We start from the raw sequence: 27,084 nt of genomic DNA, 5'->3' as shown, positions 1-27,084 counted from the left end.
CCGGAGGAGAAGCACGGCGGCCATTTTGCTCGGAAGGGGGCCTCGGCTTTAACACGTGAGAGAGAGGAGCCTGAAGACACCGAAACAGTCCAGGATCTCTGCCTCTAAGAGGATATTATTCATGTGTGAATCGGCCGAGGCATAGGAAGCAGATACAATGCCCACAATCACTCTACCGCCGAAGGAGAATGCTCTCTTCAAGAGAATCTTGGTAGGCTAAATGCCTGAGATAACGTTAGCGTGCTAGCTGATGCTAGTTTGCCAAGTAGCCGTCAGTAGTAGCAGTCAGAGCAAGCAGCTTGGGAGTTGCTAGTGAATTAACTAACGATTCCGAAGACCAAAAGTATCGTTATTGCCCTTTCTCTGTTGTGAATTAGAAGCTGAAATAATGCATTTGGGTAAATAGCACCGTGGGCTAACAGGCTAGCTGTGGTGTTGTGGCTATGCTGTGGCCTTCAGCACATCCCAAAGTATATCAATGACAAAGCTGCCTGACACATGACAGCTACACAACTTTCGGTGGCTAGCTGAGGTAGCTCTCCAGGTTACAGAGACGGCTAGTTCACTTATTTGACTGCACTGTCAGTAGCTTTTTGCCTTCGTATCATGTAAAAGCGCTATATAAACACAACCATTTAGCTGTGGATTTTTAGCTGTTTGTCTTCCCTATACGTCCTAAATAGTTGTCGATAGTTGTAGTGAAGTTGTGTAGGTGCATCTAGCACCGGTACCTGCCGGGTGATCGTCCACCAAACCATCTCTAACAGGTTCCAAAAATCACCCTACACTTGGTTCTTTGTCAGATAACACGGAAAAGCTGTTGATTAATTCATTTGGAGCCACATTGAATTCGATATGTACAACATCTAAAGCTGTTGAAGTTAGACTTTAGTTCAGCGTGTCCTGCCTCCATGTACAGTGTACTTCCAGTCATTTTTATTACTAGCAGCGCTAACACCCACTCTTCTATAGAAAGTGTCAGTGTGCCGTTGTCAGTCAGTGACTGGACTTCAGACACTGTAGGGGGAGCTGGCAGGGTTTCCACTGGGGGGCTGTGAGCCAGGAACATCCATCTGGCTGCTTGTCTGATTTCATCTCATCAACAGCCCTCCATCATCCAGTGCCGCTGCTTTCGTTTGTCTCCGCTACACTTTCCTGCTGTCTGCATTGTCAGGGAGGCAGGAACACGTGAAACTATCCTCAGAACCACGTTATCTCTGCTGGTCACTGGACTACACCACACGTTCCAGCTATGTCGTTTTTATGCACTTGAAGCCCGGTCTCTGGCCTCAGATTCTTGATGTACCGTCTGCTCTGTCCATTGTTACAGAGATGTTACGAACACAAGCAGTACCGAAACGGCCTCAAGTTCTGCAAACAGATCCTGGGCAACCCCAAGTTTGCTGAGCATGGAGGTAAGTGGAGACCTGCTCGACTTTGTCCCTTCACACTGAACAGAAACATCACGCTTCACTGACCGTTCCTGATACGCTCTGAGTGAAGAATCTGCTGCTTTATACAGGATGAAAGGTGTGGATCATGGTGTAGTTATGTCTCTGTGGCGTTGCCTGAAAACACACCGTAGCCCTTCCTTCTTGACAGCTGAGCTTAGACTTTTATATAAGTAGAAGTGATAGAAAGGCAGCAATATGAGGAAAATGGTTGAAACTATTGAGAATGTAAATATATTCATACCCCCCCCCCCCCCCCCCATCATATATGAAAGACTGTTTTTGTATTTCAAAATATTACTCAGGCAGCAGTGGGTATGTTTGTGGCATGATGCATGGTAAATCATGGTGTATGTGTGCGTAATATTGTAAAAATGGCTTTTCATCTGTGGCAGAGGGTTTCTTTGGTCATTCTACTGCTTTTCCCTCCTGGAGCTGATGGTTAAAGGTGGAGTAGAGGCCTTTCCTAATGACTGGAAACACCTAAAACATACATGTCAATACACTCACACGTGTAGTTTATTAGAGTTTACAAATACGCATCACTGGAGCCTGTGTTTATTGTTTTCACTTTCTTGTGAACTTGTGTGTCAGTTGTATGGAAACATGACCTAAACGCTGATCACAGAAGGGAAAGAACATGAGGAGTATCCAAAGCTACTGGGGATCAGGTCTTACACAGCCAGCGTTGTACTGAACAGAAGGAAGAAATATGAGCTTGATTGTCGATATAGGTGCTTTTTTTTCACAAAGTGTTTTGGAAATAGCCACATCTAAAGTTTCCCCTTGTAGGGAAGTGTGATGTTGTTGTGGATACGAACAGCTGGAGTCTCTGTTTTTACATTTTGGAAATCTCTTTTTTCTGTCTGCTATGGGATGTACTGACAGCTGAATCAGTCTGATATTGAAGCACTCCAGACCTAATGATTTTCAGACAACTTCTGAAGCGTCTCGTTTCCCTGCTGTCATCGGTGTAGGAGACCGTATCCATGGCAACATTGGACTTGCTGTTACTTAGGAAAGTTTACGTCTATTTACACAAGTCAGGTCTTTAAATGTGACATTTTCCAGACTACTTTAAAATATAAGTTCAAGCTCACATTCATGATATTAGATAAACTGTATGAAGGATGACAGCAGCCTTCATCTGTTCTCATCTTTATGACATTTGTTCTTTTGAGATAATACGTCATAACTACAACATTAAGACTTGACGTTTTTTGTGAATGCCAGGTGCTTCTGTATTTTATGACCTAATTTACTCTCTTGTAAAATTACTATCATCTCGTCTACCACTTGGGGGAAATTTGAGTTCTAGTTTTTCCTCGTGTGCATCGAACAGCAGCTGTTTCATTTTGGTTTACCTCTGTAATCTGTTTTTAGGAAAATACTCCCATTTGTCACCTCCTCTGTTACACCATATTACTGTCTGACCTTCAAAAAAAAGCTGAAAGGACTGTGAATGCCCTTGCAGGACCCTGCCATGATGACTGAATACTTTTAGTGTAGACTGACTCTTCCAGACTGTAAATGCACCGACAGCAGCTGAACATCACTGAGGCTGCATCAGAGCCGTAACAGAAAAAACAGTCCCTGTCCACCGGTACATTCTCCATGCTGCGTTTGCACGTACCATGACTGATCTTTGGTGAAGTGTGTTGTGCACTGCTGAGCATTTCATTAGGATGTTCTCTCTTAGTGTAATAATATAGAGCAGATCAGTGTGATGTCCCTTTGGTCCCCTCAGTGGAGTGATGGACCTTTTACCGGCTGTAGATGGAGAACACAGTGATGTCTGGATAATGGGTCAGAGAGCTGGATAGTCACTCTGATGTTGTGTTCTCTTCTATTGTGTGCATGTTTCCCATTTGTAATGGAGTAGGTATATTTTAGTGGGCTTGTTGTGACCACAGCACAGGGCTGCTCTATGCTTCGATTTGCCACATAATGATGTCTGCAGTAGTTTTATGGGACTCATCTAATGACTACTTAGCATTTAACATTAACTAGCATCAGTTAGAATCAAAAGACATAACATAAATATTGGTGACAGAATATGATGTGAAAAAAACTTCAGTATATCACCTGGTTCATGAACGACAGCAGCTGATTCACAGCTTCATCAAACTGCAGCTTGTATCATTGTTTGATTACGACAGAATTAGTGCTAGAAATATTGTGCATTTAATAGAAAAGGAGAATATGCTTTTGATAGTATTGGAGGTCCTACATCACCTCCATCACTGCTGACATTTGGTGTCACTGAGAGCTACACAGTGGAGGGAGAGGTAGTGTAGAATCTGTATTTTAATTTAGAGGAAACTGCAGTGATGGAAATGCACATTCATGTACCTATGAGCACAGCTTTATAATTATGAGAGACCAGGAACAGATAAAGATCAGGAGAACTTACAGCCATCTGCAAGGAGTGGTAGTAATGTGAGGAGTCCAAATAAAAAAGGGATGAACCAGTGGAGAGCAGGACAGGTGACAGACTTTTGGAAATGTTGGCTGAGGTTGTGTTATCTGTCAGTACAGTTCAGCCTGCCGTTATGTATCAGCATTAGTACCACTAAGGCTGACTGTTGGAAGCTGGCAGGTGAATTCACAGCGACTACACATGAGGATCAGCAGTTTAGTCGTGTCTAGTTTGTCTAACAGAAACCCACTCTGCTTTATGGTGTCACCTTAAAGAGAGAGGTAGGACAGAGCAGACTAATTTAGAAGTGTGCCAACATAAAAGAAGACTTACAGCGCTGCAAAGTTCATGTTTTGGTTGAGCTGAAGCTCTGATTTATCTGTGACTACCAGTAGGAGAAGCTGATGGTGGAACTGAAGGAACCAAACCAGATACCAGTGTAGGATGTTCCATTCTGTCTCCATGAACATGATCCTTCTGTTAAAACTGAGTGATGACCATACTCTTTACAGATGCAGCAGTACAGTCTCTTCACCTGTACAAAATGGGAAAAAAACCCAAACCTGTGCACTCAGTGTGTGTCCTGACTGGCTGGACAAATCCAATAATTGACCATGATGAAAAACTGAAATGTGACCGAGCTCAGAAACAGCTGCAGAGATTCTCCACCAGCTGCTACTGCACAGTGAACTTTCTGAATCTCTGCCTTTATGTCTCATTTACACATAAAATGGGTCTTTGAACATTTCCACTGAAAACATTCAAAAATCTTTGATAAAAATCCATACTTTTGGTAGTTTGTAGCTTTGTGACCAGTACAGTGTTTGACGTTGGTGATCTAAACTTGTCTGTACTAACTCATGTCTCGCTCTCTGCTTGCTCATTTCTCCAGAGACCCTGGCCATGAAGGGTTTAACCCTCAACTGTTTGGGCAAGAAGGAGGAGGCCTACGAGCTGGTAAGACGAGGCCTACGCAATGACCTCAGAAGCCACGTCTGTATCCTTTCCTCACTGCCCAGCGCCCTCAGCCTTACGCATCAGTCTGCTGTTCGGTTTAACAGTGCAGCTTTTTTACATAATTTCTCCGTTGTTGTGCATTTGTAAGCGCATGCAAACACCTGGATAGAGAGTTTTCTTCCTGAATGCACTGCCCCTCCCAGGCTGGCATGTTTACGGCCTCCTGCAACGCTCAGACAAAAAGTATGACGAGGCCATCAAGTGTTACCGCAACGCTTTGAAGTGGGACAAGGACAACCTGCAGATCCTCCGAGACCTTTCCCTGCTTCAGATCCAGATGAGGGACCTGGAGGGATACAGGGTGAGAGACATTAGAGACATGAGGACGGTTTGAAAATAGAATCGTTTAGGTTAAATACATTCTCCTCCAAAAGTCCTGGAACAGTGAGGCCAGTTCCTTTACTTTTGCTGTAGACTGAAAACATTTGGGTTTGACATGAAATGATGAATATGAGACCAGAGATCAACATTTCAGCTTTTATTTCCAGGTGTTTACATCTGGATCTGATACACAGCTTAGAAGACAGCACCTTTTGTTTGAAGCCACCCATTTTTCATGTGACTGACAGGTGTGTTTTATTGTCCTGGTGTGTCCTCTTCCACTGATTATTCAAACAATAAACAGCGCTCAGTGTTCAGTTTCAGCTTTGGGTTTAGCTGTGCAGACTGCTTCTATAGTCAGAGATGTGACCAATATGAAAACCAGAAAGCTGTATATGGCTGAAGAACAAGCAGCTGTGAAGCAGAGACAAGATTTAAAACCGATCAGAGTCATTCCACAAACACTGAGCAGAGACAGTACAACCATTTGGAATGTCCTGAAGAAAAAACAAACCACTGGTGGACTCAGTAAGAGACGGTGAACAGGTAGAAGAAGGAAAAAGACAGAAACATTGTGAGAGCTGTAAAGGAGGACCCTAAAACAACTGTTAGTGATCAACACCAACCTCCAGAGGGCAGGAGTGAAGGAATCACAGTCTACTTGATGAACAAAGTACGGAGGCTACACCACGAGATCAAACCACGTATTAACAGGAAGAGCAGGAAGACCAGGCTGGAATGTGACAGAAAGCACAGAGATGAGTCTCCAAAAGGACTAAAGTGTGGAGAAAGAAAGGATGTGCTCATGATCCCAGACATACAGTGGAGGTGTGGTCATGGCTTGGGCTTGCATGGCTTCTTCTGGGATTGGCTCATTAATCTTCACTGATGATGGAACACATGATGGCAGCAGTAAGATGCACTCAGAAGTTACAGAAACATTTTGTCACAGTGACAAACAACACAGGGTTCATCAGGGACAAGAAGTGGAAGGTTTTAGAGTCCATCTGCAGACTTCAACCTATGGAGCTGCATTTTACCTGCTGAAGAGGAGAGCGAAGGGAGGAACGCCACACAACAAACAACAGCTGAAAGAAGACGAGGAGAAAGCCTGGAAGAGCATCACAAAAGAAGAATGGAAAGGTTTGGGTCACAGGGTTGATGCAGTTATTGCAACTAAATGTTAAGTTTTATTCACTTCAAACTCATTAAATCTGTCTGTTCCAGGACTTTTTCTTCACCTAAAAATGTGGTGTTTAGTTACAAATAATGCTGTCTTCTAAGTTGTGCATCATATCCAGATGTAAACACCTGGAAATAAAAGCTGAAATGTTGTTCCCTGGTGTTAAATTCATTATTTGATGTCAAACCCAAATGTTTTCAGTCTGCAGCAAAAATGAAGGAACTGGCCTCACTGTTCCAGGACTAGTGGAGGGAAATGTATGAGAATGGATGAACATCAGTTCTAGCAAATATGGGGAATAGTTCCTTTTTTTCCTTTTGCTTGCATGTTTAGAACTGAGATGAACAAACCACTGAAAGCATCCAGACTGTCGTCACATAAATGATTCTGTTCCTGTGTTTTATATTTTGCAGTTTATGATGTTCTATAAGTCGCTCCGAAGCACATTTAAAACAAACAGACCGTAAAGCTTTGTGTGATCTCTGTTTCTGATGTTTAATGATGTTATTAATGTCATGATGCTTTGCAGAAGCGTCTGATGACTTAGTGCTGGGCCTATAAATAGCCACACGCATGTATTGATTGCGTGTCAGGGTGTTCCTACATCCATTTATGGAGAATTGTGGGAGCAGAAATTCCCTGTATATCTGTGATTTAGCGAACAGAATGAGCTGTGGCTTTATAAATCTGACCAAAGGAGTGCGTGTTTCTGTCTTGGTGCATGTACACAGCCGTGTTTCTGCAGTGTTTCATGCATGTGGACCCAGGTTTGCTCCAGTGGCACACAGATTGAGAACCAGTGGTGTAGCCTGCTCTAATTATTTTGTCTAGAAGTATGTTCACCACCAGTGACAGGACAGTTGTGTTGAGTTTAGGTACAGGCTGACAGAACACGGCTGCAGCTGTTCTACCGAGGCAGAGTGTTTGACCTGTGAGCAGTTCTTACTCTGCAGAATACTTGGATTAGCGCGTTACTTAGTCTGCTTTCATTACATTGTAGAGCAAATGCATTTTGTTCAAATCATTATTCCCAAAGTGTGGTGTTGTGTGGTGTGTGATGGTTCTCGCTCTTCAGGAGACTCGTTACCAGCTCCTGCAGCTCCGTCCAGCCCAGCGGGCCTCATGGATCGGGTATGCAGTGGCTTATCACCTTTTAGAGGACTTTGAGATGGCTGCCAAGATTGTTGAGGAGTTCCGCAAAACACAACAGGTAGGCTAACGGGACTCATCTAAAGAGTGCAGATTTCTTTATATTTGTCCAAAGACAGATAAGACACGGTCTTACTAGAATAAAGTGTCTTTCTTTGTATTCCAGAACAGGTAGATGTTAGAACAGTCTGTCTTCCAGATGTGTGTCACTGTGGGACCATCTGCACCAGGGGTGTCAAAATCGTTCTAGTTCAGGTTCTACATTCAGCCCAGTTTGATCTCAAGTGGGCTGGACCAGTGAAATCAGGGCATATGAAACAATAAATCACAACAAATCCAAATGTTTCCTTTATTTCAGTGCAAAAAATACGTTATGAAAATGTTCACATTTAAGGAATTGTCTTTTTACAAAACATCATGAACAACCTGAAATTTATGAGAAAAATAAGTTCAGTTTGATCAACATTCAGCCTCAGTTTATTATTTACACATTACAACTTCCAGATCAGTTTATCTACAAAAGAACAAGACATTTAACAAGAAAGAAAATAACAAAAAAGGACAAAAACACACGCGAGACAAAAAGGAAACACAACATGACCAAAACGTGAGACAAGCGACAAAAGTCAAACAAAAAAGACCAACGAACGACAAAATACTACAAAAATAAAAAACAGCAATTTAATATTTACTTTATGATCCAAACAACTTTTTATGGTCTAGAAATGATTTTAAATTAATAGTTTTACTAATTTACAATCTGCAGTTAATGTCTTCTCTGTAATTTTTCCACTCTGAGGGCCGGATTGGACCCTCTGGAGGACCACTTTTGGACCACGGGCCTCATGTTTGACACCCTGCTCTACTCTTTGTTTGCTTCTAGTCTCTTGTTTTTAAAAACGTTCTGGGGCTTTTTCAGGCAGAAATGAGCACCTAAAATCCTTGAGAAAAGTCATGAAGCTTTCTCCATGGTTGGGTTGTCTTCACAGAAATAGTGCTGCTGGGCTTCATGAAACAGAAGGTCGTGATATTACAGGGTGACGACATGACTTGGTTCAGCTGTCTTTTGACCCAGTTTGATTAGATTCAGTGTTTCTGAGAGTCTGTAGTGAACGGTCATCATTCCACCCACTTACTGTGGGTACTGGGTCAGTCACACGCTGATGTTACACCCCATCTCCATGTCAGCCACCACTCTCGTGCTTTGAGACTGATTTTTTTTGTGGCAGAAAAATAATTAGTTGAAATTAAACAGGTAAAGGGTAGCTTGGACAAAATGGCTAATATGAGCATCATTGTTCTGCTTCAAATGCACGTATCTGTTCAGTTCACACCAAAATCCTCCTCTTTCCGTGTGTTCTTGTTCAGACATCTCCAGACAAAGTGGACTATGAGTACAGTGAACTGCTGCTGTATCAGAACCAAGTTCTGAGGGAGGCGGGCCTGCACAAGGAGGCCCTCGATCACCTCAACAACTATGAGAAACAGATCTGTGACAAGCTGGCTGTAGAGGAGACCAGAGGTGAGCTGATGTGGTGTTCAGACACTCCTTAAGTTTGTGTGTTTACGTAGACGTGCTGAAACGGTTCAGCCTCCTGGACAGATGTTGAGCTGCTGCTGAGCCGTATTCACTTCCATCCTGTTGCTGACCACCGACACGTCAGGGATCAGACACACTTTAGAGTTTGGTGCGTTGTGCTCAGTGAGTTAGAGTTTTATAAACGTGTGTGTTTGTAGGAGAGCTGCTGCTAAAGCTGGAGAGGCCTGAAGAAGCTTCAGAGGTCTACAGGAGACTCCAGGAGAGGAACCCAGAGAACTGGGGCTACTATCAGGGCCTGGAAAAGGCCTTGAAGCCAGGTGAGCACTTTCAAATCAGACGTTGTGTGAACAGTTTCAGATGACAGACTGATGTGATGAACCAGGTGTTGGTTTCTAGAGCTTCACCTGAATCACAGCTTAGGTGGTCTCTGTACGTTGTCCTGTGATTGTGGTTCCTGCTTTTTCTTTTCTGTTAATGTTTTTCACTATGTGGACCTAAAGAATGATTTTTTTCTGTTAACTTTCTGTCCCTTTGACTTCACTGATGCTGAGATATGACAGCATCGTTCCCATTTGCAGTGAGGATGATTGAGCTTGTCTCATTCTCCTGAAAAACGTTGACTTCTCAGCAAAAATGTCAGCCTTTCCATCACTTACACTCTAAGAGCACTTTGTTAGGAACACGTCTGCACAGGCTTATCTATGCAGTTAGCCAATCATGTGGCAACAGGACAGCATAAAGTCTGGTGGAAACCAGTTGGCAGCTTTATGTTCATATCAAACATCAGAGAGGAGAAAACTGATCTCAGGGACTTAGACTGCAGTATAATTGTTGGTAACAGAGATCATAATGTGACTAGTTCTGGACCTGCTGATCTCCACAGCAGTTTGTAGAGTTTAGCCAGAAAAGTATGAACAAGCGAAAACCATGCAGTGAGCTGCAGGTGTGCAGATGGAAACACCTGGTTGATGAGAGAGGTCAGAGATCAGACGAGCTGGAGCTGAGAAAAAGGCTAAACTAACTGATAACTATTCTAAAATCATGCTGAGCAGAAAGGAATCTCAGAATGAACAAGTCCAGTCCTGATGGATTCAAACAGCTGAAGACCATGTCAGCTTCCACTCCTGTCTGCCAAAATAGAATTCTGAAGCTGCACAGGTTCAGCACGAGTGTGCCGCTGAAGATAGAAAAATGCTTCCTGGTCCGATGAATCTCAGTTTCTGCTGAAGTTGCAGCTGGTAGGCTCGCTGTTTGGCATCGACGACATGAATCCACGGAGCCAACCTGCCTTGTGTCAACAGTCTGGGCTGCTGCTGGTGTAACAGAGTGGGGAATGTTTTCCTGGTGCCCCTTAATGCCAATCAGTCATGGTCTGAATGCCACCGCCTGTCTGACCATGCCCATCCCTTTATGGCCACACATTTACTGGCTTCTAATGGCTGCTCCATGTCACAAGCTAAAGTCAGACTGGTTTCATGGATATCACAGTGACTTCAGTAGGGCTGGACCCGAATATCCCAATATTCAGTCGTTACGGTCGTATCCGAATATTTATTTTGAGATCTGAATATTCGGATCTCAAAGGGGACACCTGGACAGGTAACAGTCTGTCACAGGTTCACCTGGACAGGTAACAGTCTGTCACAGGTTCACCTGGACAGGTAACAGTCTGTCACAGGGCTACACGTAGAGACAAACAATCACACTCACATTCACACCTACAGACAGTTTAGAATCACCAGTTAACCTCAGCATGTTTGTGGACTGTGGGAGGAAGCCACACAGGGAGAACATGCAGATATCAGTGCACAATTTCTAATTATTATTTAAAAGAATTGAGCCCTTTTATTTTCTGTAAAACCATTAAAGACAAAAAACAATAATGTGTAATTATTCAGCGGTACTGGTTGGTCACAGGGTGAGTGTGGTTTTAGTGGGATGATGTGTTGACTGATCAGTTCTCTCTTTCCATTCTGTGTTTGTGTGTCTAGGCAGTATAGAGGAGCGTCAGAAGATTTATGAGGACTCCTGGGTGAAGTTTCCAAAAGGCCTAGTTCCCCGAAGGCTGCCTCTTAGTTTCCTCACAGGTAAGCAAAGTAGAGCCGGTAGCAGCACCACGCAGTCATCACTGCTGTAACACCATCTCATGGAGTTATCCAACGGGAGAAAATGTTCCTACGCAACTACAATAACTGTTGAATATGGCTAGTGTGGAGACGTCAGCTCCATCTGCACATGAAGAACAGAGGTGGTGGAGAGCTCTAGAAGACGGGCTTAGATTATGGTGTCAAACTACAGCTTTCATTGTTAAGAAGAAATTTCTTGGTTAATCTGCCAAAAATGTCCTGTGATCTGTAGACCTTTTCGCAGTGACGTCAGAGTCTGGGACACGTGACCATACCTTCCTTAGCAACGCACGCCGCCATTTTAAGAGGGGGCAACAAAGTCATTAGCAACCGTGATTTGACCGCCGAAACCACGCAGTTTTGACCCGGAGAAAAACGTCTGGTGATTATTTCGGAAATCTTGAGCCAAAAGCCAAGCTACGGTATCAAGAAAAATTAGAACTGGTTGGTTTGCAGTCATGTCCGTACCAAATTCCTCTGGTTTCATGGAAAAACGACCCTACTACATGTCCAGATCTTCAATGGCACTCCATTTATGAGTACCTTATCAACAGCCCAGGCATCCACACAATGGAGAAGATGAAGACTTATAAAAGCCTGGACTCGTACGTTTTCTTTGAGGTATGCTTATATTTATATGTTTTTGTGCATACAGGTCAATGTCAGAATGATAAATGCCTTGTAAGATACGGCTACACCAGCTCCGCTATGCTAAGCTAATGTTGAGCTAACGGGGTGAGCCATTACACCTTTTAATTTCAAGTGGAAGTAGTGTATGTATATTAGTTAGATGTGCATTATCAAAACTAAGAGTCAGATACCTGTAAATGAGCTCTACCCACCCTAGGCCCAAGGGTATGAGGTGCTAACAATAATGAGGACAATGCTGCTGATTACAGCATAGTAGTTAGCAGAACGAAAGGGAGGAGAGAAGGTTTAAAAATAGCAGTGTGAGTAGAAAGACCCCTGACTTTTTGTGGGAAGCACAGCTAGCACAAGCTAAGTAGCTAGCCCTCAACATTTCAGATAATTATAGACATCATAAGCTGCAGTCAATTCCAGCCACTTTCAGTACAAAAAAAAATCGCTAATATTCTATTTGTAAATAAAAATATGACGAGAAAAACAGGGAATATTGGACGGGCATCGCGAGGTGCATTTCCTTGAAAACGACCTATTCGTGGATTATATACCGTCTTCAAGACATGTTTTGGACAAAATATGTTACTGGCTTGTTTCGTCTGGATGTCCAAGGTTGGATTATGGCCGTTTTTTGTGGAATATTTTCATCTGTGTGTAATAATGAACCCGGAAATGTGAGTCGCGCTGTGTGCGTTGAAGCCGTGAATAGAGAACGGATGGATGGATATTCGTTGTTTGTCGAACAAATGTGTTTTTCTCACCCGCTGTGGTAATTACATCTGAAAGTGGTTTATACCGGCGGATTCATGAGAATCTAAGCTTTCCATCGGTGTATAGTGTTTGTATAATTGCGTTTGCAGTTTCAGACATTTAGCAAATTGCTTATGCAGATCTCAAAGTGTACCGCGGATGGGACACTGAAGCACAACGGGTTGCTTATTAATTAATAATTTCAGAAAATCAGTTAAGGGTTAATAATTGCATGAAACACAACATACCATTGACGAAATGCTGACTGCAAACATAGGACCATTTTGACTGTGGGCTCCATGTGGTTCCATTATTGTTTATCCGCCTCAATGCTGTGAGCCATAAACTCCTTTTCTGGCCCTTTTCAGTCGGAATCCTGTAAAAGGAAATGTTCTTGTTGCTCCATGACTGAGAACTACAGCCAAAAACAGCGCAGGTTTTGGGCATATCTGCTTTTGGTCGTTCAAATCGGGAGGGAAACGTGGGAAAGTAATGGTCGTCAAGTCAAAGCATACCCCTCTTAAAATGGCGGAATCGCGTTGCTGGGGCCGGTGACCGGCGGTGACGTTCGATGATGACGTTTCGGAAAAAGGTCTATAAAACATTAGCAAACTGAAAATGCTCATCTGACTATCCAAGAGGTGGTCGTATGTTCTCTACAGTCCAAAGAGATGTCCAGGTGATGCCCAAATTCTTTACTGATTGTAGTGTAAGATCACAAAAAGCAGCAAATCTGTACTGTTCACTTCTTGCTATTCTATTAAAATACACATAACCCGAAGCCCTCCACGTGTATGATCTGTGTGTCAGACAGTATGACATTGCTCTGCTGTGTACTCCATGCTTTATCCAGCAGAGAGAATCAAAGCTGTGTGAACCGTACTACTGCCTACCTGAACAGATATAATTATTACAGTGACACTGGAATTGATATTACAGATGTATAACTGTGTGTATTCCTGTCTTTTGATGATATTACATGTAGGAAACATTTAGAAAAATGTACAGTCAAATGGATGGAAAAGTTTTCTTCTACAGTCAGAGTGCATAGGTTAAGGATGGGTCAGCTCACTTCCTGTTGTATGTTTTAAACAGTTTCCTTCACTAATACTGGTCTATGTTGATGGTCTGTAAGCGACAAATGAATGAAATGCAGCAGATGTTTTCCATTGGGGAGCCATTTTTTAAACTATTGTAACATGTGTGCCACATAGGCTTGGGCCGTATCCACATTTTGATACCGTCAAACTTCCTTCACATTTTACCGGGGTATAAGGTATTACTGTAATACCACACAAGCCTAGTGCCACATCATCATATTAGCTTCTAAGTTTAACGAGCAGAACCGATGAACGTTCTGTCTTCATTTCCAGTTGCAGTGCTCCCTTTTGCATGACAACAAAAGTTTTAAGCACAAAAAAACAGCTGCACAAGTTCAGCTTCATTGGAGGACATCACATCAGAGCAACACACTGAACAAATAAAGTATAGCACATTGTTTTTCATTTAACATTGCAGCCTTTATCAGTACCTTGTAGTATTATCAGTGAGATAAAAAAAGCTCTTTCATACCCCAAGATCCTCTCAGGATGAGACTTGTTAACTTTATTCCACATTGTCCACAAATACTTCTGCAGTATTTTCAGTGCAGGAAATCTGTCACTGTTGACTGTCTCCTGTAAGATGGACTTCTGCTCACACATTTCATCACAATAGTGGGGAACATGTAGTCAGAGTATTGCTCACTTAAACGTTAGCGGTGTTAGCTGGAACCGCTGCTGTCTGCTGATCCCATCCTGTGTTAACCAAGCTGCTGGGTTAGCATCAGCATGCGCCTCAGACAAGGGGCTGCACTGAACAGCTGTCAGACCACAACTCAGGAATATTCACAGCGTCATGCTGCAGTGCTCACTGATGAGTGCCACAGTTAGTTCTGTAACCGAGCTGGATGCAGTGTGTCCAGTCAGCTGTAAGCTTCAACACATGTACTGCTAACCAGACACTGCACATTCCTGTCTGTAACAGTTCACCTAAACGTACACAGATCCTGACTTATGTGCACATTTACCAGCTAATGAATGATGGTGTCATTTTGTAGTTTGGCTGCACTTTGAAAGGACTACAGCTGATTAAAGCAGTACATGACAAGCATGCTAGTAATGCTAATTCTGCTGTTAAATTTGCATTGATGGTGCATTCTGTTATTCAGCTCTATGTGGCAGTTCAAACCTCACGTTACTGTACCTTTACTGTGTGTTGTGCTGGCCAGGGGAGAAGTTTCGTGAATGTCTGGACAGCTACTTGAGGATGAACTTCAGCAAAGGCTGCCCGCCTGTCTTCACTACCCTCAAATCCCTCTACACCGACAAAGAAAAGGTACGCAGGTTGACATTTAAAGTCTGTGCTTCCACACAGAGAGTCCCTTCCCTTTGAAATACAGCTTTAAACTTGTTCTGTCCATTTGCAGGTTACAATCATTGAAGAATTAGTAGTTGGCTATGAAAGCTGTTTAAAAGGCTGTCGAATGTTTAGTGAAAATGGTGAGTGTTCCCTTTCCTACACTCGGCTGATTTTGACTTTGAAATCTGTGTGACTGCTTGTGGTATAATTGATGTACAGCAGCAGGGGCTGGCTCAGTGTGACCTGGCTTAATGTGTGTACAGATGATGGAAAGGAGGAGCCCCCCACCACCCTGTTGTGGGCACAGTATTTCCTGGCACAGCACTTTGACTTCATAGGACAGCCTAACCTGGCTCTGGAGTACATCAACGCGGCTATCGACAGCACGCCCACACTCATCGAGCTCTTCCTCATCAAGGCCAAGATTTACAAGGTTCAGTGGAAACTCTTCAAATATGAACAAAGTGCTCCCGTGTTGCTGCTGCTTTCCCTCTCCTCTGACCGGCTTCCTTTGCCCCGCAGCACGCCGGTAACATAAAGGAAGCGGCTCGGTGGATGGACGAGGCTCAGGCTCTGGACACCGCCGACCGTTTCATCAACTCCAAGTGTGCCAAGTACATGCTCAAGGCTGGCCTCATCAAGGAAGCAGAGGAGATGTGCTCCAAATTCACACGGGTAAGAGAGAGAACCTGTGTTCACATTGTGTTTTTGTACATTTAAAATGAAGAGTTCCTCCCATATTTCAATGTAGGGTCAATGTGTTGCTTAAATGCATGATTTTTGTCTCATGAAGAGGAAAGGCCTACTAGTTTTCCACATCAAAGTCTGTTTCCAGAGAGTATGACTCAATGTGTTTGCAGTAGGAGCTGTGTGAAGTCTGACAATAGTCCTCTGATACTTCAGCCCGACATAATAGTTTCACTTTCGTCTAAAGTGTTCCACAGTGTGCCAGTTTCCATGAGCTCTTGAGGATCGCTGTTGTGACTGATGCAGGTTTTCATCCGGATGAGTTGAAAAATGCAGCCTCAGGCTTTGTGCAGTTCAGAGAGTTTTCTGAAAATGTTCGTACGTCAGGATTGAGTGCATGAAAACTCACCTACCGAGCTTTTCTAAGGAAGCATTTCTTTCTCCCATGTTAGCGTCAGTTCACCTCTCTGTGCTCAGGTTCTCTTTGGCTACATGATGACGTGTGTGTGTGTGTGTCTGTGTGTGTTTGTGTGTGTGGTTTCAGGAAGGCACATCTGCTGTGGAGAACCTGAATGAGATGCAGTGCATGTGGTTCCAGACAGAGTGTGCCTTGGCCTACAAAGCCATGAACAAGTTTGGAGACGCACTGAAGAAGTGCCATGAGATTGAGAGGGTGAGTTTGTTGTTTCCATCAGCTCTCATCACTCCAAGGTTCCAGATCACATCTCAGAGACTTTGGTTTGTGCTCACTCACACTCCTGATTTCCTTCAGCATTTTGTGGAGATCACTGACGACCAGTTTGACTTCCACACCTACTGCATGAGGAAGATGACGCTGCGCTCCTACGTGGACCTGCTGAAGCTGGAGGACGTCCTGCGGCAGCACCCCTTCTACTACAAAGCTGCTCGAACTGCCATCCAGATCTACCTGGCCCTGCACGACAAACCTCTGACCGACGACAGCAAGGAGAGCCAAGCAGACACTGGTCTGTCTGTCTGTCTGTCTGTCTGTCTTCCTGTCTGTCTGTCTTCCTGTCTGGCTCTCTGTCTGTCTGGCTCTCTGTCTGTCTGTCTCTCTGCCTGTCTGTCTGTCTGTCTGTCTGTCTGCCTGTCTGTCTGTCTGCCTGTCTCTCTCTCTGCCTGTCTGTCTCTCTGCCTGTCTGTCTCTCTGCCTGTCTGTCTGTCTGCCTGTCTCTCTCTCTGCCTGTCTGTCTCTCTCTGCCTGTCTGTCTCTCTCTGCCTGTCTTCCTGTCTGTCTGTCTGGCTCTCTGCCTGTCTGTCTCTCTGCCTGTCTGTCTCTCTGCCTGTCTGTCTCTCTGCCTGTCTGTCTGTGTCTCTGCCTGTCTGTCTGTCTGTCTGTCTGTCTGTCTGGCTCTCTGTCTGTCTGGCTCTCTGTCTGTCTGTCTCTCTGTCTCTCTGCCTGTCTGTCTGTCTGTCTGTCTGTCTGCCTGTCTGTCTGTCTGCCTGTCTCTCTCTCTGCCTGTCTTCCTGTCTGCCTGTCTGTCTCTCTGCCTGTCTGTCTGTCTGCCTGTCTCTCTCTCTGCCTGTCTTCCTGTCTGTCTGTCTGTCTCTCTGCCTGTCTGTCTCTCTGCCTGTCTGTCTCTCTGCCTGTCTGTCTGTGTCTCTGCCTGTCTGTCTCTCCGTCTGCCTGTCTCTCTTTGCCTGTCTCTCTCTCTCTCTGTCTGTCCGTCTGTCTCTCTGCCTGTCTGTATGTCTGTCTGGCTCTCTGTCTGTCTGGCTCTCTGTCTGTCTCTCTCTCTGCCTGTCTGTCTGTCTGCCTGTCTCTCTGCCTGTCTGTCTCTCCGTTTGCCTGTCTGTCTGTGTCTCTGCCTGTCTGTCTCTCCGTCTGCCTGTCTCTCTCTCTCTGTGTCTGTCCGTCTGTCTCTCTGCCTGTCTGTCTGTCTGCCTGTCTCTCTCTCTGCCTGTCTCTCTCTTTGCCTGTCTCTCTCTCTGTTTTCCTGTTTGTCTATCTGTCTGTCTGCCTGTCTCTCTGCCTGTCTGTCTCTCTCTTTGCCTGTCTGTCTGTCTCTTTGCCTGTCTGTCTGTCTCTTTGCCTGTCTGTCTGTCTGTCTCTCTGTCTGTCTGTCTCTCTTTCCGTCTCTCCGTTTGCCTGTCTGTCTCTGTCTCTGTCTGTCTGCCTGTCTTTCTGTCTGTCTGTCTCTCTTTCCGTCTCTCTGTCTGTCTCTCTGTCTCTGTCTGTCTGCCTGTCTGTCTCTCCGTCTGCCTGTCTCTCTTTGCCTGTCTCTCTTTGCCTGTCTCTCTTTGCCTGTCTCTCTCTCTTTGTCTGTCCGTCTGTCTCTCTGCCTGTCTGTCTGTCTGTCTTCCTGTCTGTCTGTCTCTCTTTCCGTCTCTCTGTCTGTCTCTCTGTCTGTCTGCCTGTCTCTCTTTGCCTGTCTCTCTCTCTTTGTCTGTCCGTCTGTCTCTCTGCCTGTCTGTCTGTCTGCCTGTCTGTCTGTCTCTCTTTCCGTCTCTCTGTCTGTCTCTCTGTCTGTCTGCCTGTCTGTCTCTCCGTCTGCCTGTCTCTCTTTGCCTGTCTCTCTCTCTTTGTCTGTCCGTCTGTCTCTCTGCCTGTCTGTCTGTCTGTCTCTGTCTGTCTGCCTGTCTTTCTGTCTGTCTCTCTTTCCGTCTCTCTGTCTGTCTCTGTCTGTCTCTCCGTCTGCCTGTCTCTCTTTGCCTGTCTCTCTCTCTTTGTCTGTCCGTCTGTCTCTCTGCCTGTCTGTCTGTCTTCCTGTCTGCCTGTCTCTCTCTCTGCCTGTCTCTCTCTCTGTTTTCCTGTTTGTCTGTCTGTCTCTCTCTCTGCCTGTCTCTCTCTCTGCCTGTCTCTCTTTGCCTGTCTCTCTGTTTTCCTGTTTGTCTGTCTGCCTGTCTCTCTCCCTGTCTCTCTCTCTGCCTGTCTCTCTCCCTGTCTTCCTGTCTGTCTGTCTTCACCTCAAACAGAATGTAATAATGTATGAACTACCACCTTTCAGATCAGATTTTTTGTTTATTAATCAACTGAAGACATACTTTGCCAAATGTAATTTGTAGAAAATGTTATGTTTTTGATCCTTTCGCAGCAATCCGTAACTTTTATTTTCTCCTACACAATCTCAATATTTGTAATGAAACTCAAATATTCAGTAGTTATGTTTGTGTTAAGCTAAGTTTGATCAGGTATGTCTTACATAATCCTCCCTCTGGTCCACTCCGCTCACCTAGCATTAGCATTACTACAGCTAAGCTGTATTTGATTCTAGTTTGATGGTGTTTTCTTACTAAAACAGAAATAAATAGTATTGAACAGACAGCAGGTGATGTGCTGTGGAGACGGGGTTGGAGGTCTTCGTCTAGTCTTTCAGCTCTGCAGGTCTTCACATAGTGGTGGCAGTACGACAGAAATCTACAATTTGAAGGATTATGTTGATTCCTTGCATTTATAAACTTCATGAGTGATTCTGAGAAATGATAGAAAATGCAAAGACACTACAGGAAAATGTGAAGCCAGATTATGTCAGAGGTGGGTCTGCTGGTGTTGCCATTAGCAACCAGAGCACAGTGCGACTGGAACCATGAGACGTGGTGTTCAGGTCCCACCTTATCGTTTTCATCTAAAAAATGATATGCATGCTGTGAGTGTCGACAAAAGTCTAAGAGAATCTAAATGATTTTGGCGGTGGGAAGCACCGACTGTACAGAATACAAACTGTCACTTGTTTCAGATAACAGCATCCATTTCTGCTTTTTCTGACTTCACTTTCAAAAAGTGGGAGGAAGTGGTGATGCAGCATCCATCTTTATAGGTCTGTGGCTGAAAGTAGAGAGCTGACTGAAGAGGTTGAATATGAGAGGTAGCTACGCTCCTTAACCTCCACAGGTCTTCAGATGTAGCAGGCACACGGATAGGACAGCATAACTCCTGTTGTTCTGTTGATGCTAGAGTTTGCAACCCAGTTTGGCGATAGTGCAGATTTAAAAGAAGCATACCATTATTAGAAATTTTATACAGTTTTTCATTTTGCCCTTTAGAGAATCTGACAGACAAGGAGCTGAAGAAACTGCGCAACAAACAGCGAAGAGCCCAGAAGAAGGCCCAGTTAGAAGAAGAGAAGAAGAACGCAGAGAAGGAGAAGCAGCTAAAGAACCAGAAGAAGAAGAAGGAGGATGATGATGAAGAGATAGGAGGGCCCAAAGAGGAGCTAATACCAGACAAACTGGTCAAGGTGGGTTCATGTTTACCTGCTCTGTGTTGTGAGAATGTTACTTATTCCAGTAGTGACACATGGTCAACTTCTTTTACCAGCCGGACAATCCACTGGAGGAGGCGGTCAAGTTCCTGATCCCTCTGAAGAACCTGGTCCGCAACAAGATCGAGACTCACCTCCTGGCGTTTGAGATCTACTTTAGGAAAGGTCAGATGGATCCTTTCAGCGTGTTTGTGTGTTTAGCCCTCTGAACTACAAGCGGTTTCTACATTTCTACTCATTTTTCAGCCTCTAGCTATGGGCTGAACTCAGTTGTGCACAGGGCTGAAACGATTCCTCGAGTTGTTCCAGTAATTTGATTACTAAAATAATCGATAGCTGCAGCCCTAGTTGTGCATAGTACAACACAGTTAGAATGCGATAAATCACAAAAACAGAAAACAAGAAACACGATTTTCTGACAGAAATGTTTACAAAAACACAACTGGAATCAATATGTATGGAAGTCCCACTGGTGTTCACAGTAAAACATCCAGAGCATAAGGACTACATGCTCTGCTTTTTGATGAGGCCTGTTTACATTTTTACAAACTGCCTTTTCACACTATTCTCCACATCAGCTCCAGACACATCTTCTAACGACCTGCTACAGTTATTATTAGTGGGTATGCACCATGCTGCATCCTTGTATCCATCCTGTGTTTTTATGTTTTCCTCTGTCTCTGTTGTTCTTTCCTCTCTGTCTTGTTGAAACACAGCCTGCTGTTATCTTCAAAACTCTGAAATATCATGACATTAAGCTCAATTTGGACTTTTTTTCCTAATAGAAAGATCTCTGTGTAGGTTCTCATTCATCCAGGTCATGGTTATTTAAAGTAGTTTAAATCAATCCACTGGACTTTAAGAAAGTTCCTTGAAGACGTTTCACCTCTCATCCAAGAGGCTTCTTCAGTTCTGGTGGTGGTTGGTGTTGCCTCAGCTTTTAAACCTCTGTGAGGTGTGTCCAGGGCTGTTATTCCAACGACCGATACCAAAACTCATCTGACTACTCAATGATGGTCGTTGTGAGTATCGGTGGGGGTCGTTGAAATGCACAGATGTCACTGAGCCCTCGTGTGCTAATGGTGGTCATTAGCATGAGTCTGCTGAGTCGTTCTTTTGGGGAGTTTTGAAAGGACCTGATTGTGAGAGGTCTGAGATTGGATACAGATGAGACCATGGTGTCCTACGATGCCACCTCCCTATTCACATGTTTTCCCACAATGGAGGCGGTGGAAACAGTGAGACAACGGCTTCTACAAGACAACACCCTCAGCGACAGAACAAACCTCAACCCAGACCAGATTTGCCAACTTTTGGACCTCTGCCTGAACACTACCCATTTCCAGTACAGAGGGAGTTTCTATAGGCAGAAACATGGATGTGCCATGGGCTCGCCAGTGTCTCTTATTGTGGCCAATCTATACATGGAAGAAGTGGAACACAGGGCCCTGACCTCGTTCAACGGAGAAACACCGAGCCACTGGTTCCGATACGTGGACGACACATGGGTCAAGATCAGAATTCATGAGGTGCAAACTTTCACTGAACACATCAACTCTGTGGACAGCAACATCAAGTTCACCAGAGAGGATGTACAGGACAACATTTTTCCCTTTTTGGATTGTGAGGTCCGCATAGAAGAGGACATAAGTCTGAGTGTTGGGGTATACAGGAAACCAACACACATGGACCAGTACCTGCTTTTTGACTCTCACCATCCACTGGAGCACAAGCTGGGAGTCATCAGGACCCTGCAACACAGGGCTGACAAGTTACCCACAAGTACCCAAGGCCAGGAAAAAGAACACAAACACCTGAAAGGGGCACTGAAATCTTGTGGATACCCTGACTGGACCTTTGTGAAGGCTCACACAAGATCCAGAAAGGAGAACAACTCAGTGAAGACGGAAGAGAAGGAGAGCAGGTGCAACAATATAGTGATCCCATGTGTGTCTGGTGTGTCTGAAAAACTGAGGAGGATTTCAACAAACACCAGATCTGTCTTTTTTAAACCAAATCACACCCTCAGGCAAAGACCAGTCTACCCAAAAGACCCCACACCACACAGCCAGAAGAGGAACCTGGTGTATGCAGTTAAATGCAGCGAGGAATGCTCCGATCTCTACATAAGGGAAACCAAACAGCCACTTAACAAGGGCATGGCTCAACACAGGAGAGCCAGTTCCTCAGGACAGGATTCAGCAGTCTTCCTTCACCTTAAGGAAGAAGGACACTCGTTTCAGGACACCAATGTTCAGGTTTTGGACAGGGAGGACAGATGGTTTGAGAGAGGAGTGATAGAAGCCATCTCTGAACGGGGGGTGGGGGGTGGGGGGTGGTCTGTGACATCATCTTTCGCCAATTTACAATCAGGTCCTTTCAAAACTCCCCAAAAGAACGACTCAGCAGACTCATGCTAATGACCACCATTAGCACACGAGGGCTCAGTGACATCTGTGCATTTCAACGACCCCCACCGATACTCACAACGACCATCGTTGAGTAGTCAGATGAGTTTTGGTATCGGTCGTTGGAATAACAGCCCTGGACACACCTCACAGAGGTTTAAAAGCTGAGGCAACACCAACCACCACCAGAACTGAAGAAGCCTCTTGGATGAGAGGTGAAACGTCTTCAAGGAACTTTCTTAAAGTCCAGTGGATTGATTTAAACTACTTTGGATTTCCTAATAGAAAGGTACATGACATATTACCAAAGTAAACTGCTGTGAGTACATTGCCAAACTGACTTCACGTTTGTTTCTCTCCCCTTCAGAGAAGTACCTGCTGATGCTTCAGTCGATAAAGAGGGCTGTAGCCATAGAGCCTTCCAACCCGTGGCTGCACCAGTGTCTAGTACGTTTCTTCAAAGGAGGTAAGCGTCGCCCTCTGTGAGCTACATGAAGAATTCTACCAGTAGATGTTTCCAGAGCCTCATCCGGTCTGTTTCTGGTGTCTGCAGTGAGTGAGAGTGCAGACTTGGCAGAGGCAGTGAGGACGGTGTTGAAGCAGGAGATCTCCAGGCTGTTTGGGGAGAGCAACCCTCAGAGCTTCAACAAGAGCTACCTGAGCCAACACTCGAGCTCCATCCCACACCGAGTGGCCGGTACCTGACACACACACACAGAGATGATTAATGCAGCTGGTAACCTGCCTGCTAGCTGCTGCATGGTTCTGTTTGCTTTCAGTCAGAATCAACAACAGATGTGTGAAATGATTCATGTGTAGTCAGGTGAGCTCCCTGTTAGGGTGGTTTATCCTACATCAGAGGTCACTGATCCACTGTAACGTAGGAATTAGTACGCTAAATATGACACGCAAACGTCTAGTAGGATGAATTTTGGCAGTCAGATTGGCACACATAAACATGTTCTTCTACATGCTACAGTTGGTTCATATTCCACACATGCTGTAGAATAAATAATAAGAACCATATTCATACTAATGTCACTCAGTATTTAGTGTTTTGACAAAGCAGAAGCAGGAACCCAAAAGACAACATAACAGAAGATGCAAAAACAAGAAGATAAATGATGCCAACATGCAAAACGTAATATGTCAATTTCAGTTAAATACTAGTAAAATAATGAAAGCCAAAAAATGGACCATAATGAGAAATAAAAAGCTTACATCACCTGAAGGAATTGTGTGTAGCTCTGAGCCTGCTCTGATCAGACATTGAAAGCAGGGTCTCCTTGTTTTTACAGACGGAGGTGGTGAGAGAACTTTGTTGATCCTCTAAAGCAGTGGTCGGCAACTGGCGGACCGCGGGCCAAAACTGGCCCGTCAGGAATAATATCTGGCCCGCCAGATGATTTTGAAAATTTGATTTGGCACAGAGCCAAGCCAGTCCGTCACCACAACACGAAACTCACGTGGTCGGCTGCTGCCGGGCATTTCCGCGTTTGTGCTACTGGTCGGACACGGTTGTAGCCAGATTTCACTGAGCAACAGTGTGTGCAAAACGTGTGTGTGTCTCTGGAGTCATTTTTAATACATCTGTGATCAGAGACGTGTATCCCAAGCAGCAGCGATCAGCTGGAGAAGCTCCGCTGCTCGCGGTATCGCCCCCCCCGCTCGCGGAATCGGAGCGCACCCCCTGGCAGGTTGGCCCGCTGTTCGATTGTTTACAAACATTTCGTCCCGAAGCCACATCTACTTGCCGACCCCTGCTCTAAAGGAACAGCAGCCATTTACATATCACTAACACACAAAGAATTCTATTTTAAAAAGGGGCTCAACATCAGAAACTTTCACAGTTCAAATTAAAATAAAGCTGTCTGTAATCATCAGAAGACTGATTAGTAGATCAGTCTCCTTCTACCCCAGAGAGGCGTGAAGAGGCCAACCAACCAAAAACACTCCACCGTCTGATGCCAACTGACAAAGCAGAAGTTCTGCCGGGCGTCTGGTGGACCCACACACGTTGTCTGTAGTCCCCATGCATCGGTTGTAGGTTTGATTACAGCCCTTGGTGCTCTTCTGTAGGTCCTTCTCCAATTCTTCTCCACACTTTCCTGTCTTTCTCTCACTACTGTCCTATCAGTGAAGCCGAACAAGGCCAAAGAAAGAACTTTAAAAAAAGATTGATGCTTGAGGTACAGACCCGTACCCGTAGCATCTGTACTAGAGGTACGGATATAGGGCATATATGACATATACATTGCCATTGTTTCATGCCGTGATTTTGTTTGTATGTATACAGCTGTTATATAACTTTAACCATGACATAGATCTACTGAAATACATCTTATACTCTAAACCTTTCTACACCGCGGCGATCTCATTCATCATTATTACTTTTTAAATAACTGACCAAAGACAGCGGGTGTAACTATAGTGAATGCAGTAGTTAGGTTCGCTCTAGAAGGGTAGTTGGACAAGGACAATGTTTTAGTGAACCAGCTTTCATTTAACATTTATTATTAAAGTGATAAAACTTAAATTGTAACTGGCCACATAACAGACCATTTAACTCTGCAAAAATCCCAACAGAACAGTACCAGTAAGTAGAACCAGTTTGATACCAAGTGCACTTTGAAAACAATAGGAAAAAAATTTAAAATGGACAATGCGAAGATGTGTGTGTGTGGGTTCAGTTCATCTACGCGGGTGGTATGATTTTGTTTGAAATGTCTTAGCTGGATTTCAGCTTCTCCTTTTCCCTTGCTGCCCAATAAAGCAGAGTGGAGGTCTCCACCCTCCACCTGTTGATCCACTCCTCACTTTAGAAGCTCACTGGAACCTGGCTCTCCGTTCAGCATCCACTTCAACCAGGATAAAAAACAACAACCTGCATACAGCAGTAGTTTTACAATCTAAATCTAAATCTGTCCATTCACTGTACAGTTAGTATTTCTCTATTTCTGAAGCATGAATTCAGTGATAACAGAAAACATAACACATAAAGCCGTGTAAATGGATTAACTCAATAGCATTAGCTTTCAGTAACACATCACAGAATTCACCGTATTTTCATCAAACATATCACAAGACACAATCATTGTCTGTCTCCGATTGTTTTTTTTTTTAAAAAAAGCTTTTCATCTACATGAATAACAGAATGCACAATGCGGCACACAGGCACAACGTAACATCACCTCGTGGTGAAATTCGCTAGCATGCTAAGCTAGTGCCAGATAAAAGTGGACTCACCGGAGCTTAATCCCACGGAAAACAATAAGAAAGATATCACTCCGCGGTTTATCTCTGCTCTCTCAGCGGGAAAAGTCTCCACAGTTCAAAAACTCCAAGGAAAAAATGCCTGGAACTAAACTTTTTAGAGAAGTTAGCAGCTTAACACAATCTGATGGAAATACGTCTTGCTCTGGTCTCTGCCGTAAATAAATAAAAAAAAAAGTAAAAGAAGAGATCTGCGGCACTACAGCGCACTCTGCTGGCGCAATGACAAAACTACACTGAGTTAACCCTATAAATGCTGCCACTTACTGTGTAGTGCAATTTATGGGTGTTACAATAGCAGTGTGATTTAAATGTAAAAGTGGCAAACCTACGTGTCGTTCAGCTTTGTGTAGCAGCGTGGTGCTGCTTGTCATCACTCTGTCTCTCCCATGGTCTCCCAGCTGCTAAGATGATGGTGTACCTGGAGCCCTCCTCTGAGAAGATGGCCTGTGAGATCGCTACGGCACTGGACCAGTCTCTGTGTGGAAGAAGCATCCAGGTGTGTGATGTTTACACTGATGCCAATATGACACAGCTGCTGTTTCTGCTTCAGACTGAGTCCAGACTAATAGTGTGTGTGTGTTTCTGTGTGTGTCTGTGTCTGTGTGTGCGCGCATGCTGCAGATCTGCACTGAGGTGCTGGAGGCTCTGCGTGATGGGCAGCTGGGTGAAGGTCAGCAGAAGGCAGCTGAGGCGTACCGTGCTGCCTGCCATAAGATCTACCCCTACAGCCTGGCCTTCATGCCTCCCGGTTACCAGGACAACAGCACCACAATCAGTGCCAACGGCGACCTGTCGGCAGGAGAGCACGACGACATGGCAAACGAAATGTGAGCTTGGAGGAGGTGAGAGGAGGAGGAGGTGCGAGCACGCCGCCAGACGCCTTAGTCCGCCAAAACACCATTTCCCCACCCTGCCTTCCCTCCGGTTCCTGGGCTATGGCTGCTGTGAGTCGCCCCACATTGCACTGATCTGGATGGACAAAGCGCCACAGGAGAGGCAGGAAAGGGAGCTGGCACATGGAAGATGATGATGCCCATTTCACTTTTTTAAACGATAAAAAAGGCCCTGTCCACACTTGTTCTACCTGAACAAAACAGATGAATACAGTATGGGGAGGCATGCCAGGATTCTGGGAAAAATGGACCTTGGCTGGGCTAAGATGGCTTCTGTGAACACAGTCTAGGTTTTCTATAACTCCTGTGTTTTCACGCCATGTCCTTCTTGTAGGTGCATCTGCTTCTCACGTTTTTAAAAGTAATTTATATATTACAAACTGACAAATGGATTAATAAAACAATGTTTGCAAAACCAAACAGTACCATTGTGATAGTTGTGGTGATGTTATTGTTTGTGTGTTGCCAAAACTGAAGAGAAAAAGGTCAACCTGAGGCTGTTCAGCAGCTCCCTGCTCCCTGCAGTGGCCTGGTTGAGCCACATGAGGGCGCCACCTGCAGTCAGCGAGCTGTGTGGATGATGAGGGGTGTGAAGAAGC

At 44.6% G+C, this 27,084-nt stretch overlaps 1 protein-coding gene across 1 annotated transcript; it reads left to right on the top strand.

Annotated features, from left to right (window-relative positions):
- naa15a (N-alpha-acetyltransferase 15, NatA auxiliary subunit a) lies at nt 1-26,563 on the top strand. The gene is made up of 20 exons (XM_022216289.2): nt 1-211; nt 1,331-1,415; nt 4,763-4,867; nt 5,031-5,188; nt 7,467-7,601; nt 8,909-9,062; nt 9,278-9,397; nt 11,072-11,167; nt 14,868-14,974; nt 15,066-15,138; nt 15,262-15,431; nt 15,521-15,673; nt 16,230-16,358; nt 16,458-16,671; nt 19,691-19,884; nt 19,965-20,073; nt 22,684-22,782; nt 22,870-23,013; nt 25,991-26,088; nt 26,214-26,563. Exons 1-20 carry the CDS (start codon nt 158-160, stop codon nt 26,421-26,423), a joined length of 2,607 nt encoding a protein of 868 aa, XP_022071981.2. The 5' UTR covers nt 1-157; the 3' UTR covers nt 26,424-26,563.
- Nucleotides 26,564-27,084: the final 521 nt, after the last annotated feature.

Source organism: Acanthochromis polyacanthus, chromosome 10, assembly GCF_021347895.1.
Source record: "Acanthochromis polyacanthus isolate Apoly-LR-REF ecotype Palm Island chromosome 10, KAUST_Apoly_ChrSc, whole genome shotgun sequence".
Classification (NCBI taxonomy): domain Eukaryota; kingdom Metazoa; phylum Chordata; class Actinopteri; family Pomacentridae; genus Acanthochromis; species Acanthochromis polyacanthus.
Note: the sequence above shows the minus strand (reverse complement) of the source record. Positions and strands in the feature narration are given on the sequence as shown.